The sequence below is a fragment of the Lissotriton helveticus genome, chromosome 8 (genome assembly GCF_964261635.1).
Source record: "Lissotriton helveticus chromosome 8, aLisHel1.1, whole genome shotgun sequence".
NCBI classification, from domain to species: Eukaryota; Metazoa; Chordata; class Amphibia; order Caudata; family Salamandridae; genus Lissotriton; species Lissotriton helveticus.
The window spans coordinates 1067580748-1067595695 of NC_136069.1; the positions used below are offsets into that span (position 1 = coordinate 1067580748).

General features: G+C 43.7%; 1 protein-coding gene across 2 annotated transcripts in view; it reads left to right on the forward strand.

Annotated features, from left to right (window-relative positions):
* The window catches only part of UGGT2 (UDP-glucose glycoprotein glucosyltransferase 2), a 1586510-nt gene that overhangs the window by 567382 nt on the left and 1004180 nt on the right, over window positions 1-14948 (forward strand). For both annotated transcript variants that reach the window (XM_078657956.1, XM_078657957.1), the window contains exon 13: window positions 1068-1187. In XM_078657956.1, the coding sequence (XP_078514082.1) occupies window positions 1068-1187 (120 nt within the window). The remainder of the gene's footprint in view (window positions 1-1067; window positions 1188-14948) is intronic.

Genomic DNA, 14948 nt, shown 5'->3' on the forward strand with positions numbered 1-14948 from the left:
TGCAAAATGGGGAGGATTTTCCATTAGTATTAGCACTTGCACTTGTTATATGTAGTTTAAATAGTAAATATCATCCTTTATTTAACTTCCTATTCTGTCAGCACAGCTCAGTTGTTGACCTGAAAGGATTGATAATGGAGAGACAGTCAATTGAGGTCCTAACAATTGCATGTTTCTATTTTTAAAAGTGGATTAGCCCATTAGCACCACTGAAATGTAGTGTGCTCTTAAAATGAAAAATAGGAAAAGGAAAAGATATGGAAGTGAAGTTATAGAGGTTGAAAATGAAAAACTGAAGGATTGTCCTACCATCCTCGGCACTGAAGCACATCTTTTTTGAAGCAGTTGTGCACATGTGGTGAGACAGGTTTGCAGTAGTCTGCCTGTGCTACCTAACGTGATTGGAAAAGGAAGGTGGGAAAATGTAGGAGCCACAGGGATCTGAAGAAAGTAAGTGGGTGAGGATAACGGAGCCTGAGGAAGAGAGGACAAGCATTTTTAATGCAATAGGTCTCGCATTTACGCGAGTTTGAGCTATTGACATAGCAAATAACAACAGGTTTTTATTTTTGTTTTTGTTTTTAAAACAAATAAAAGGCAGTATAATTTACAATGCCAATAGCTTAAACTCACATAAATGTGAGACCTATTGCATTGCAAATGTTTGTTGTGTAGGTTTGCCACCCTGTTTTAGCTTTGAATCCTGAGTTCATCTTAGTTCAGCGTTGACACCTTTGAGTCCAAATCAAATTTGAGCTCAAAGGCCTTCTTCCATATGGCACCACCACACCTGCCTCCATGTACCTCTCCATCACTCTTCTATTATTTAGTAATCTAGTGTATGCTTTGAACCTAGAATGTATGGAAGTGCTTGATAAATGTACTCTGTAAAATGTGTGTTCTCATTAGCATTGCATTACAATCAAAACACACACATTGCATTTGACAACAAACCCTAAATAAGGCTGTAGCTGCTTTTGAAGCTGTATGCATGGAAAATCTCACCACAGACTTCTATTCATGTTCTGTTGTGTCCCAATTACTTAAGGGTTACTCTTGTTTTCTAGTGGCTCAATGACCTAGAAACAGACCGTCGGTACAGCATGTGGCCATCAAGTTACCAGGAGTTACTTAGGCCTGCATTTCCTGGAGTTATACGTCAAATCAAGCGCAATTTCTTCAACTTGGTGAGTTTTGGAATTTAAATGTGTGTAGTGCAGTTTTGTCATTGTTTTTCTGTTAGTGTTTTATTAAGTGAACGTATTTATTTTTATTATCTAAATCATGACTTTTAAAGCTATTTTCTCTGGTTGGAACTATGAAGTAGTTGAGAATAAACTGCTGCCTCCATTGTTATCTTTCCTCATTCGGGAATATCTGTGGAGTAGTAAAGTCTCTTGCCTTTTTATTGATGTTACTGACTATCTGAAACAGCAGCCCATGTCTTATGATTCATATTTGCAATGGTCGATGGTAGTACTATAATATATGTTACATGCTTGCGGTGTTCCTTTTATTTTTTTTAGGATATGCATAAAGAACTAAAGAAACCTTCATCTGTAATGTGCAAAATTCCTTACCAGGAAAAGGGTCCACAATACCAGATGATAAGCATTTAGATTTATTTGCCATTTTGAGCATATGTTTGGTAGAAGTAATAATCATAAAATCAACAGTGTTCTGGCGGCATCACTTTCTTTCTGTTCATTTGTGGAGGGTAGTTTGTGTATTTTGCTTATATCAATGTATTCTGCTTATTAAGCTCATCATCTAGACTCAAATCACAAAATAGTGCACCCATAAACATAGATTAATAATATGAAGAAAAAATGTATACTCATTGATAAATTAAATGTATACTTTGTTTTAAAGGGTATTCAGTGAAAAAAAGTATTTGAGAGAAACCATTCTAATGATCATTACATTATGAACTTGTTTCAATACATTTTTCACCTTGAATAGTTTGCACCAGACTTATAAAACCAACTTGTGAAATACCTTGCTTGGGGAAAAATGTCATCTTCCTGATGGGTTTTTCCCTACTACACCTTTTATTTTATTAAAGGAGAGGTCTTTCCCTTTAACTCCCTCATGTTGTTTCCCACTGCATGTTGTTGTTTGATGGAGGTTTATTAAATGTACATCTAACACATTACACATGGTGGTCGCCACTGTGTAGTTATAGTTAGGACCAGGTTTCTGTGTGACAAATCTCCACAAAACTAACCACAAACAAGATAAAGCCAACACAGCTTCCTCCTGGAAAGTGTCGGGGTAATCCGTAAAGCGGGTCCAAGAAGAAGGGGGTGTCCCAAAACACGTTTCTCACATGCAATTGTCCATAGGAAAATTAGACGGTGCTTCAGCCAAAACGGAACTTTGCCAAAGTTGGAGAAAGCTAGATCTTTACCCAGAAAGTGTATTTTTTATAGTTTGGTGTATTTCGTGCAGCAAGTTTCGAGAAATTATGGTTCAAAATGTATGTGTATATATAGAGACACGTTAGTACTGCTTGTCCGGCAGATCAAAAGATTAGATCTGATTGACTTACCTTACACCAATAAAGATGATTGGCAGCCATTTTAAAACTCAGGGACACAGTTGCTGGGTTCTGAAAACATTTTTTGAAAAACATATAGGAGGCAGGGTAGTGATAATCTGACCCTGTAAGCCTTGTGTGGGTGTTCCAGAAGTACACTCCAAACCAAAAACAGTTTTTTTTTAAAACAGTAACACCGTGAAATAAAAAAAAGAATAAGGACGGGCTGCCACCTATTTCAGTTTGAAGCCTCATAACACCCCTTGCTGCCATGGGGTGGCCTAGTGCCCGGGGGAATCTGCATTCAAAAAAAGGGACGAGGTTGCAGAACTCCATTCCATACCATAGCAAACAGCAGTGTCCCGGGGGTGGGCACTCCAGGACACTGCAGTAGCTGGCCCTGGGGGGTGACGGTCCCCAGGGCCATCACGGGCTCCAGGAGGAGGGCCGCGCTACCCCCCCTCCCTTCAATTAAAAAGCCCCAGGGAGGTGGTGGTCCCCAGGGCTCGGGGGTCTGTAAGGGACCCCCAACTTTGCATTTTAGGTGCGCTGGAGAGGTGGCTGTCCCCGGGGTGTGTGCGGGGGCTCTAGCCTCCCCCCAGATAGGTTTATTTTTTTTTAAAGCAAGCCCCAGGGGTGGCGGTCCCCAGGGCGGCGGGGAGGCCGTGTGCCCCCGCAAATAATTAATGGAAGCCCCGGGGGTGGCGATCCCCGGGGCTTGGGGTCTTGGAGGCCCCCCACACATTTAAAACTTAGCCCTGGGGGTGGCGGTTTCCAGGGCTGCGACCATTAATCAAGTCCTGGAGAGGTGGTGGTCCCCGGGGCAGAGTGGGGGGATTGGGGTCCCCCACACATTTTTTCAGTGCCCCTGGGACCTGGCCCAGCCTGCGCTTCATTTAAAAAAATAATCTCGGCTGGATTCGCGCACCCAGCGCCAATTCGCCTGATTTAGTTTTTTGTAATGCTTTTTCAGGCCTTGGGGGGTCCTTGTGGGACCCCCTGAGCAGGCCTAGGGGGGTCAGGGTGTTTCTACACTGCCCCCTTATCTTGTTTTTAGCATTTGTTTTTCTCTTTTCTTGTGACTCGGTTCTACACCATGTTTCAAAAGGCTATTGTTGCCATTGTGTGAGAAAAGCAAAGTGATCCAATTCATATCCTCGAAGGGACAGTAATGTTCCTCGAATGTTGGAGCGGCAATTTGAATTGACAGGCAATCTGAGATGTTGTGAAATGTTGCACGTTGCAGGAGATCTTTTGCGGCTGCGCAGAAATCCCATTCCGCCACGATATCTTTTTGCATTACATTCGCCATTGCTCCACTGCCTGAACAATCAAGTTCATGGTTTTCAAGATACTGCATTATCTGCTGGATATCAGGAGCGATTGTTGAGATTTTGGCAAGTCATAGATCCATTTTCCAGTCGAATGGGCAAGTTTTGCAATAAAAAGATGGTTGTACGCAGATTACATATGTGTAAATAAATGTTGTGTTGTAGCTGGCTCTGATAATAGATAGAGGCAAGCAGCTGAAAAGTTCTTCCATTTTTTTACAGTATTGATGTAGCTTCGTGTAGAGGCGTATTCTATCGGACATGGTTGTTACCACAGAGAGCGCAGCCATTTTTTACGAGCAAAAATAGTAATTTGATGGCCGCAAAGAGAGCGAGAATTATGGTCACTGTTCCGGTTATTCCAGAGATGATCGAATGAATGAAGTCTGGTATTAAAAGAAAAACAGTTTGGCAGCGTGTGAGCAGCCTGGAGGAGACCATGTTAAAAAAGTGTGCCAGACCTTGAGTGCGAGATGTGTTGAAAATTGTGTAACAAGTCACCAAGTGTAATGGGAGTTTTGTATTTAAAAGGGAGTGTATTTTACTTGAAGTTTGTGGTAAGATATGTGTACATAGCAAAAGGTTTAGAAAAAAGCTCTAAGCAGAAGAGGTGTGTCTCATCAAATGCAGTACAAAGATTGACTAAAATGGGTGGCGTTTTCCAACTGTTACAATGGGAAATGTTTTGAACTAAAGAAATGCTTTTTTCTATGGTCACATGGAAATCGCGCACCCAGTGTGCAAGGAGACCACACCCGACGTGATTTTGAGAAAATATATTTACTATAATATAAGTTTATTACATTTAGAAATATATACATGTTTAAAATATTTTTGATTATCGCTTGTTCTCATACACACTTTAAAGTTATTTAGATATAGTTTTGAGACAAAAAATGAGGGAAATAGCGTACACGACACCGTACGTCTATGACGTAACACAGAGCGTGGCAGTGTGCACTCGTCGCATACGCAACGAGCACCTGGCGCGACCCCATACGTACATGACATAACGCGCGGCTTGGTAGTTCATACCTGTCGCATACCAAAGTAGCAGCTGGCGCGACTTCATATGTATATGTTGTTACGCGGTGCACGATGCCACAAACCCGTCAGATACAAAATGTGCATCATTTAAATGTGGTGGATAGGATTTGCGTGCTGATCGAGCTTGGTAGACTACCAGTACCAGACTGCAGTTTTCTCAACAACAACAAAAAATGATATAATTATTTTTGGGGAAGATATAAAACATTTCATAATTTTTGAAGTAAAAAAAAGGATAATAGAGTTGCAGAATATTAAAAAACAATTAGAAAAAATATAGTTTTTATAAATATTAAAATATGAAATTAACATTTAAAAATCCGCTGAAATTCACTGAAAAAAACAGGTTTTACAGACGTTATAGTTAGGAATTAGCTTTGAAAAAACTTTAGAAATTCATTGAAAAAAACATAGGTTTCAGGGGCGTTATAGTTAGTTGGACATTTGATTCATGAGATGTCATCAGTGATGTCATCAGTGATGTCACTGACCATGTCATGAGTGATGTAAGTGGAAGAGGTGTGGCGCCGCGGCCAGGGCGACTGACTCCGGAGCTGGGGATCACGGTTCGATCCCTGGCACCGGCGGCAGATTAGCCCAGCACCATGTGACTCTGGGCAATAGCTTGCTTAATCTTCCCGACGGCCCCCAGCGCCTAGAGACCCTAACGGGTGATTGTGCGCTTTACAAATGTGGATTATTATGGAATATGTGATGTCATCAGCAGTGCATTGCAGGCGCACGAGTTATAGTTCGCTCAACTAACTATAACTGGCAAATTTCTCTGGTTTTATATGAGTCAAATGTCCAACTAACTATAACGTCCCTGAAACCTATGTTTTTTTCAGTGAATATATATATACATATATATATATATAAGGTATGTGGTGCTCTCAAATCGAAATGCTCAGCAACAGCAGCAGCAATCGCCGTCGATCCAAACAAGCAGCGAGACCCAAAGAAAGTGCAAATAGTCTTTTTATTGAGTGCTAGCCCAGCACCAGTCCGCCATGACGCGTTTCGGCTACAGATAGCCTTGATCACATGACAAGCGTCAAGAGGGCTGATCACCTTTTTAAAGTGCAAGTTAATCACGTGTTGATGGAAACAAACAAAATACTATCACAGTTCCCAAGCAATTAGAATATAACATAACGACATAAATGTCTGAATCAGCACATGTGTGTACCAAAATAGTTGCTGTAAACCATAAGCAATATGTGGTAAGCATAGTTATCACACACCTATATTACCATACATATACTGCTAACGGCTGTTTACAGGAGTCAACATGGCATCGGCAAAATTAACTTTTAAAATGCGATAAAAGTTAAAACCAATAAATAGTCATATAAATATTTCCAAAATATAACCATTAAAATTACCAAAACTCTGTACAAAACACAATAAAATCTAGGTTCCGTATGTCATGGACTCCTAATTCATTGTAGTATTATTGAGCCCAAGTGGGCTAATGTTGCCTCAAGCATATTACTGGTAAAGTACACATGTGCAAAATACAAAATTCGTTAAAACACAGTGATGGAATAAAGTGCTCCCACAGTTAGTGCTATGTTTGATTGGTGAATTAAAATAATGGTCATGGAGATGAAATAGGGAAACAGTTAATATACATCAGAACAATTTCATAAAGTGAGTCACATTGCAGTAATACAGGTTAAAACTTAATATATAAAAGGGCTGGCAGAATGGACATAAAAGAGAGATGCATCAAGCAAAAACACTGGCAACGACTGAATATTAAATATTAAAACCTAAAGATAGGTTTTAAAACCTAAAGATAGGTGTGGCAGTCCTCCCCAGTATTAAGACCCTGTGGTGCCTTAGTGTCTAATAGGATTATGTATCGGGTCTCCAGTTTACGCAGCAGAGACTCCCGATCACCTCCTCTCCTTTGGGGGGGAACACAGTCTATCACAAAATATTTCAGTAGGGAAGCATCCTTTCCATGTTGACTTTCAAAATGCCTGGCTACCGGATACGTAGCGTCTGCATGAGTGATCGCTCGCAGATGTTGTAATATCCGCTTGTGAACATGCGGTCGGGTACTTCCCACATACCTCAACCCACATGGGCATTCCAGGACGTAAACAGCAAACTCTGATTTACAGTTTAGTTTCTGTTTAATTTTAATGGGAAAGGGAGAAAGAGGAGTCCTCACCTCTGTTTTGCTGATGCCGTGTTTGCAAGCTTTGCAAATTGAGCACCTCAAAAAACCTTTGCTGCCACAGAGCCATGAGGCTTGAGCTACCTCGGGGCTGCTGGACACAAGACTGTCCTGCATAGCCCGTGCCTTCCGGTAGGTGATACTAGGCCGAGGGCCAAATTGAGACCCAATAATCGGGTCACTGGAGACCAGGAACCAATTGTCCTTGACTATTCTAAAGATACTTTTGTGTTGACTATTATAAGTCATTATTAGCCTTGTCTCCTCACCTGACCTAACTGTTGGCAGAGTGGGTCGAACACTACCTGAGCCCAGGAGTGTCGTTCTGTCCATCTTATTGGCCCTAACCATGGCACTATCAATGATTGCTGGTTTGTAGCCTCTTTGTACAAACCGTTCTCTACAGAGGGATTGTGCCATCCGGCAATCATGTTCATTGCTGCAAATTCTTCGAATTCGCAGCATTTCCCCATAAGGGATGCTGCGAATCAAGTGTGCAGGATGTTGGCTCTCTGCATGCAGCAATGTATTCCCTGCTGTCGGTTTGCGATGAAGTTTTGTTTGAAGTTTACCTGCCTCTACAAACACCTCAACATCTAAGAAAACTATAGATGACCTACTGAGAGTGCTGGTGAATTGGATATTGAAGTTGTTGGTATTCAATATCTCTATAAACTGTACAGCCTCATCTTCGGTACCGTCCCATACTATAAGTAGGTCATCTATATACCTTAACCAAAGTTTGACCTTGGTGTTCATGGTGGCAGCATGTTGTTTCATCAGGACCTGCTCCTCCCAGTACCCCATATGGAGACAGGCGTAACTGGGTGAGAAGCAGGCCCCCATTGCCACACCACGGGTCTGCAAAAACAGTTGGTTAGCAAATAAAAATATATTGTTCTCAAGACACATTGTGATCATGTCGTAAACCATCTTAGAGTGTTCTTGGAAACCAATGTCTCTCTTGTCGAGAAAATGTTGTGTGGCCTTTAAACCGTCAGTATGGACGATACTAGTATAAAGTGAGGTCACATCCATGGATATCATAACATAATTTGGACTCCATGCAAATTCATGTAATTTCCTTAACAGATCACTGGTGTCCAAGATAAAAGAAGGTAGGCCTCTCACAAAGTCCTGTAGAAAAAAATCGATATATCTACTCATGTTCTCTAACAGGCTATTGCGAGCAGATATAATAGGCCTGCCAGGGGGTTGGTGCTCATTTTTGTGTACCTTGGGGATAAAATAGATGACTGGCGTCATCGGAAAGTCCTTTTTGAGGAATTTGTATTCTTCCATAGAAATCAAGCCCTTGCTTCTCCAAGCAGATAACTTAAGGTAGATTGCATTTCTAGTTTGCATAGCGTCCTGCGTAGAGATACGTCTATAGCAATCCCTGTCATTCAGTTGTTTGTAGGCTTCCTCAAGGTACATCTTGCGTGGCCACAATACCACGTTGCCCCCTTTATCTGACTGTCTGATCACAAGATTCTTGTTGGCTCTCAACTTTTTGATTAAAGTATGATATTCTCTGTCTCTGTATGTGTGGCGTTTGAAGGAGTTAGCTGTTTTAATTTGTAGATCTTTCAACTGTGAGGTTACACGATCATGAAATATGTCAACATTGTCCCTCAGCATCAATGGACAGAATTTAGATTTTGTTCTAAAATTGGTGGGGCAGGCGATAGGTAAAGGCTCACCCCCCAAAGCAGATTGACTTTCCGAATCGATACATAACTCTTCCTGCTGTAGCTCCCGCCATTCTTGCGTGAGAGCTGCTCCTATGACTGGTTCTTCCACAATCTCATCAGATGCATTTGACGTGAGAGCATTCGCTACAGTCAGCTGAGAGGAATCACGGTTGGGTCTGCCGCGAGTAGCAAAGTGTTTGCGCAATTTAAGTTTACGCACAAACTTGAAGATGTCAATCTTGGATGTTGCATAGTCAAAGTTGCCCTTGGGACTGTATCACAAACCCAACGATAAGAGGGAAGTTTCCTTATTAGTAAGAACTGTATCAGATAAGTTGATAACTGCTTTGGAGTTGGTACCGTTCAGTTCTGTCATTGGCGCTGAAGAGACCTGATGAGGTGCAGTTAATTCCACTGCTTCCTGTAGCGCTGTTTCTTGGGCTTGGCGGTTGGTTTTGCGGCGTTTGTTACATTTGCGCCTCTCTGCGCGTTGCCTGTTGTGGCGCCACCGGCGTTTGCCTGCGCTGCTGATCTCAGGCTGGCTTTGCGATCTTGCTGCACTATTGCCATCTCCTGTGCCGGAGTCAGTTTGCGAAACCCCGCCGTTTGCTGACGCCTAGTTTCAGTCTCAGATTCACTTTCATATTGTGAACTCTCTTCAGACATAGAAGCCGATGATTCCTCGACTGTTCGTATGTGAGAAGCTGAAGCAGTATTGGCACTATTATTAGTTGTGGTGGGCCTTTTGGGATTAACAATGGGTTGCTGTTTAATTTTATCATATTTTTTGGCAAAAGTAAAAATCTTCCCATTCTCATAATCCAATCTGTCGCGCTGGAATTTGTAGGCTTTGCGCTTCATAATGCTCTCTTCCTCTCGCTTAAGCCTTTTATTCATATCATCTCTCATTTTTGTTATTTCAGCAGAGGAAGGTAATTTGTCAATTTCTGCATTAATCGCCTCGATCTTTTCCAATAGTTTGGCTCTATCGCTTTGAGCGTACTGCACGAGGATACCCATTAGGCGCTTTGAATTGTCCAAATTGCACTGCGCCCAATCAGCAAGCATCTGAGGGTCGGGATCCTCATAAGAGGGGGCCAACAAAGTACGCAGACCCCTTGGCACCCGCCCCACTTCCAAATAACCAGTCAATGAAGTAAATTCCCACCACTTGGCTTGTTCGCCCTTACTGCATTTTTCTAGGCGTTTGAACAGCTCCTTAATTTCTGAACGTGGCTCAAGTACAGTCACTGCAATGTGACTCGGAATGGACTCCCCAGCCGGGGGGTCCGAAAACATCCCCTTAGACATCTCCATGCGCCCTCTCAACGTGTCGGCGGACATGGTGCAAAACAATGGGCGGAATAACAGTCAGGCACACACAGAGTGGTTCCTACCAGAAATATAGCACGGAACGACTTCTGTACTCCACACAGGGGGGTAATTTGGTCCGTGACAGCTGCCGTCCTCGGTACTCGATCGATGAGCCTCGGAGACCACGACCGACACCGCCAGTCGACAGTCCCGAGAACTGCTTCCGGTCTTTCCTCGAGTACGCTCAGCAACCAGATCCGTTAATCCCTGGGGCGTGGCGGCGTCTCCCAACACGGAGTTTTTTCAAAATTTCCAACAGGAATGTAGCTTCTTGCCGCTTTAAGCCCAAAACGTGGAGGGGTCTCGCACAAGCCAGGGAAGCTCTCCCAGCTGAAATGCAAGGTATGTGGTGCTCTCAAATCGAAATGCTCAGCAACAGCAGCAGCAATCGCCGTCGATCCAAACAAGCAGCGAGACCCAAAGAAAGTGCAAATAGTCTTTTTATTGAGTGCTAGCCCAGCACCAGTCCGCCATGACGCGTTTCGGCTACAGATAGCCTTGATCACATGACAAGCGTCAAGAGGGCTGATCACCTTTTTAAAGTGCAAGTTAATCACGTGTTGATGGAAACAAACAAAATACTATCACAGTTCCCAAGCATTTAGAATATAACATAACGTCCCTGAAACCTATGTTTTTTTCAGTGAATATATATATACATATATATATATATATACACATATATGCAGTAATAATGACTCTCTGAATTCTTTTAAACCTAAAACTCAAAGAAATTGTGTTAAGAAACATCATTATGGTTAAATAGATTTGCACATATTTATGTACTTATTCCCATTGAGAACCATATGGTTACAAGGGTCATGCTGCTTTGTACATATGAGATTTATATATTTATAGTTTTAACAAGTGAAATTATATTTATGGATTTTAGTAACTAGTGCATATTTATTCATTTATATATCTTGATGTAATTTTGGTAATTTACGTTTCATACCTATTTATTTATTTAATGCAGAATGTTTCACTATAAATAGTGGAGGAGTGTGGTTACATTCAGGCATTTAAGCTGAGTATGAGAGTTGATGTTTACATATATACATTCATGTATGCTGATTAAGAGATCTTGCAATGAAAAGAGAAGAAAGATCTATTTGCACTGTTTAAACAAGAGGTGTAATTCACTAGTATGTCTTCTATGTTAATGCTAAAGTGTACCACGTGATTATATGCACTAGGGGCGGGCAGTCTAAGTACATTTAAAAATTACACAATGCTGCCAGAAACTTTGTGTGAGCAAGAGCACGGCTGTGCTCGAAACGCGTCGCAGCAGAGCGGGGACGTAACAAATACCTTTCTGCCTCATTCCTCGTTGTCCGCCTTCTTCATTTTCCAGGAGTGGATGGTTGAGAAACTTTTGTTCATTTTCCAGGAGTGGATGTTTGAGAAATTTTTGTTTTTGGGATATATATATATATATTTGCCCCAGTATTGGAACTTTCATAGATTCCCATGCTTTGTATCATTCCCCGTAATCGGACTGGGAGTCTCGGTAATAAAAAATACCATAGTAGTAGGTACAAAAGAGAAAAGAAAGGCCTAGGCCTCATTCCCTTTTGTAGCATATTCGCCTCTTTTTGTAAAAGAGACCAAACTCTAGGCATCAGCCAATCAGAAGAGCCTCACCCTTAGAACCTTCCTGAAGGAATCTCAGAGCCTCAGATTTTCTACCGCACGTTGTGCTAGGGAGTCTCCATTGAGCTCTGCTCTATTTTCAACTCTTCTTAAACATTTCTACAGTTATTTCTTCAGGATTTTCTTCAGATTACTTCAGCAAACTCTCTCTTTCTTACAAGATGTCTGAGGTTGAGAAGAAGAAAGCCCTTTTCAAGCCCTGTTCCACCTGTGGGAAGAAAAGGCTTTTTGTGGAGGATAGACATAAGGATTGCATCTACTGCCTTTATCCAGATCACAAGGCCGAGGACTGTAAGATTTGTCGCACTCTCTCCACCAAGACCTTGAGAGATCGTGCTGGAAGGCTTCTTACATGGCTGCAGAGGCAAAAGGAAAGGAAACATGGAGTTTCCAGTGATGAGGAAGAATCAGCGTCATCTGCTTCCTCCAAAAGGTCAGTGAAAAGGGGTAGAAGTTCCCCCTCTTCCTCTGTGGGACGCCCCTTAAAGGCTTCAAAGAAGACCCCCAGGGAGTCTGATGGCCGGGGTTCAGGAAGTTCCCCTCACCACAGTGGGGCTGACAACGCAGAACTGGTTTCGCCTCCTAAGGGTGAGAAGACAGACCCAGCCTTCAAAAAACCCTCTTCAAATTCTTCAGAGAGGAGTTCCAAGTCCTCTACGACGAAGACTTCGTCGACGGTAGCTCCGTCGACGACGAAAATGAAGCCCAAGATACAGTTGGCCCCGCCGACGGGCTCGTCGACGGGAGCGTCGATGACGAAACCTCCGTCGTCGTCGAAGAAAAGTTCGTCGACGGCAGTGTCGACAGAGAGTGTACCAACGTCATCGTCGATGAAGACGTCGTCGTCGAAGAAATCTTCATCGTCGACGGCGATGGCGACGACGGCAGTGTCGTCGAGGACGGCGACGACGGTATCGACGACGGTATCGACGACGGTCATGTCGTCGACGAGTGCATCGACGACGATGACCATATCTACATCGACGGCGGGCTCGTCGTCGGTGGCGTCGACGACGACATCAGTGATTCCTACATCGTCGACGAGGATTTCTCCTGCGCTGACGGAACAACCGACGATACTGGCTGCGGAGAGACGGGTGACGATTTCTTTGACAAGAATCACGCCTGAGATGACGTCCCCGAGAAGGGGGACCTCTTTACCACCCTCTATGCTGTTAAACCAGGAGGACTCTGAAGGAGACGGACAGGATGTTTTTGAATATGCCAATAGTCCATCTCAGCTTCTCATCAAGAGTCAGGACACAGATTCAGAGGAGGCATATGTACAAGGCGGGGGTGGATATCAAGAGACGGCCCACTCTGGGAACTATGAGCCACAAGACATGGTTTCAGTTCCGACAACGTTCCTGTATGACCTGCACAAGATGCTGCACGACTACAAGTCGAAAGCTGACAGACCAGTACCACGTAGGTCTGCTCCTTCGTCACCAGTGAGGAGCCAATCATCTGTGGTGCCTCCAAGCCACCCGATGCTCATTCCTCCTCAACCACAGCGGCCAGTGCCTCAGGCTACGTCGGAGCCAACCGATGATCCGGATGGGGATCAGAACGATGATGATGATGTGTCATCGGATAATAATCATGACTCAGATTAGGACGGTGATGAATACAATGATTACATCATCCCGGATCAAGCTTCGCCTCATCAGGACTTAGGTGATTCTCCTCCCGCTGACATCAGCAGTTTTCATCAGCTCATGGAACGAGCAGCTGGGAGATTTAAATTGGTGATGCCAGCTCAAACGACGGACTGTTTCTTGTACGATTTTAAAGACACTCACCATAAGACGACAAGGTCGATTCCGATTGTGGATCATTTATGGGAGGAGGGTTTGAAGACAATGAAAAACCCAGCGACCGTGGTCCCTGTGCTACCGCGCTTGGACAAGAAGTATAAGGCAGCACAAGATGGACCTGCAGCACTAACAGGGCATCCCAAGCCTGACTCGGTAATCTCGCAGGCAGCGCAAAGGAGGTCACGGAACCCTTCTGCTCCATTAACGGCCCCTCCTGACAAGGATGGACGACGGCTGGATAACACGGGCAAGCGCTTCTCATCAATGGCTAGCCTTCTGATTCGCGCCGCCAATGCTTTGGCAATATTGGGACGATATGATCGCCAGTTATGGTGCGATGTAGCTCCATATTTGGAACAACTTCCTCCGGAGTCAGGGCTAGAAGCGAAGGAGATTTTGCAAGAAGGTGAGGAAGTTTCTATGGAGATCATAGACTGTGCCATGGACATTGCCACAACGGCCTTTCGTACTTTGGCAGGAGCGGCGGTGTTGAGACGCCAGGGATGGTTGAAGGCGACCTGGTTCAGACCAGAAGTCCAAAACAAGGTCCTAGATCTGCCTTTTGATGGCGAGGCCCTCTTCGGTAAGGTGATAGATGATACTCGGATGAATAATCAACAGAGACCACCTGAAAATAAATCAGTAGATATTCCGATGTTGTTGGAGTATACTCAGTGTGTTAAAATACCCCTCACACACCAAAAGGGCCCTTGGTGTCATGCTTTATCATCGGGGTCTTCCCGCCCCCGCTGCGGGACGGGGCAGTGCTGCGACAAGCGACTACGCCGGAGCACCTTTTTATTGTGAGTGCTATGTGAGTGAAATGAGGTGAGTGTCAGTGGGGTCAGGAGTGATATGAGTGAGAATTAAAAAATACCTGGCCTAGTGTTAGAAAAAACTATTTAATAGGCACTGGCTGGTATTGTTAAAAGGGGTGAGGCGGAGGGCAAGAGCGGGTTACTAGTCTTGCTCTCCTGTGTGGGTCAACATGTTTCGGGGCGACATGCCCCTTCGTCAGGACCGGGTATAGATCCCCCTGTCAGTGCTTCCTCCTTCGTCAGTGGCTTCCGTGGTAATGGTTTGGTAAGGATGATTACCACGGAAGCCACTGACGAAGGAGGAAGCACTGAGGTGTTGGGGTTGATTGGACCCTCTGTACCCTTCGCCCAGCTTGGCTCATGTGGCATTGCCTCCTCATTTCTAAAGCTTATATCATCAGAATTTCTGATTTAGCTTTAACACGTGTATCTATAAAGTTTATCCATACACATTGATAATACATTACACTCTCCATCTGTGGGAGCA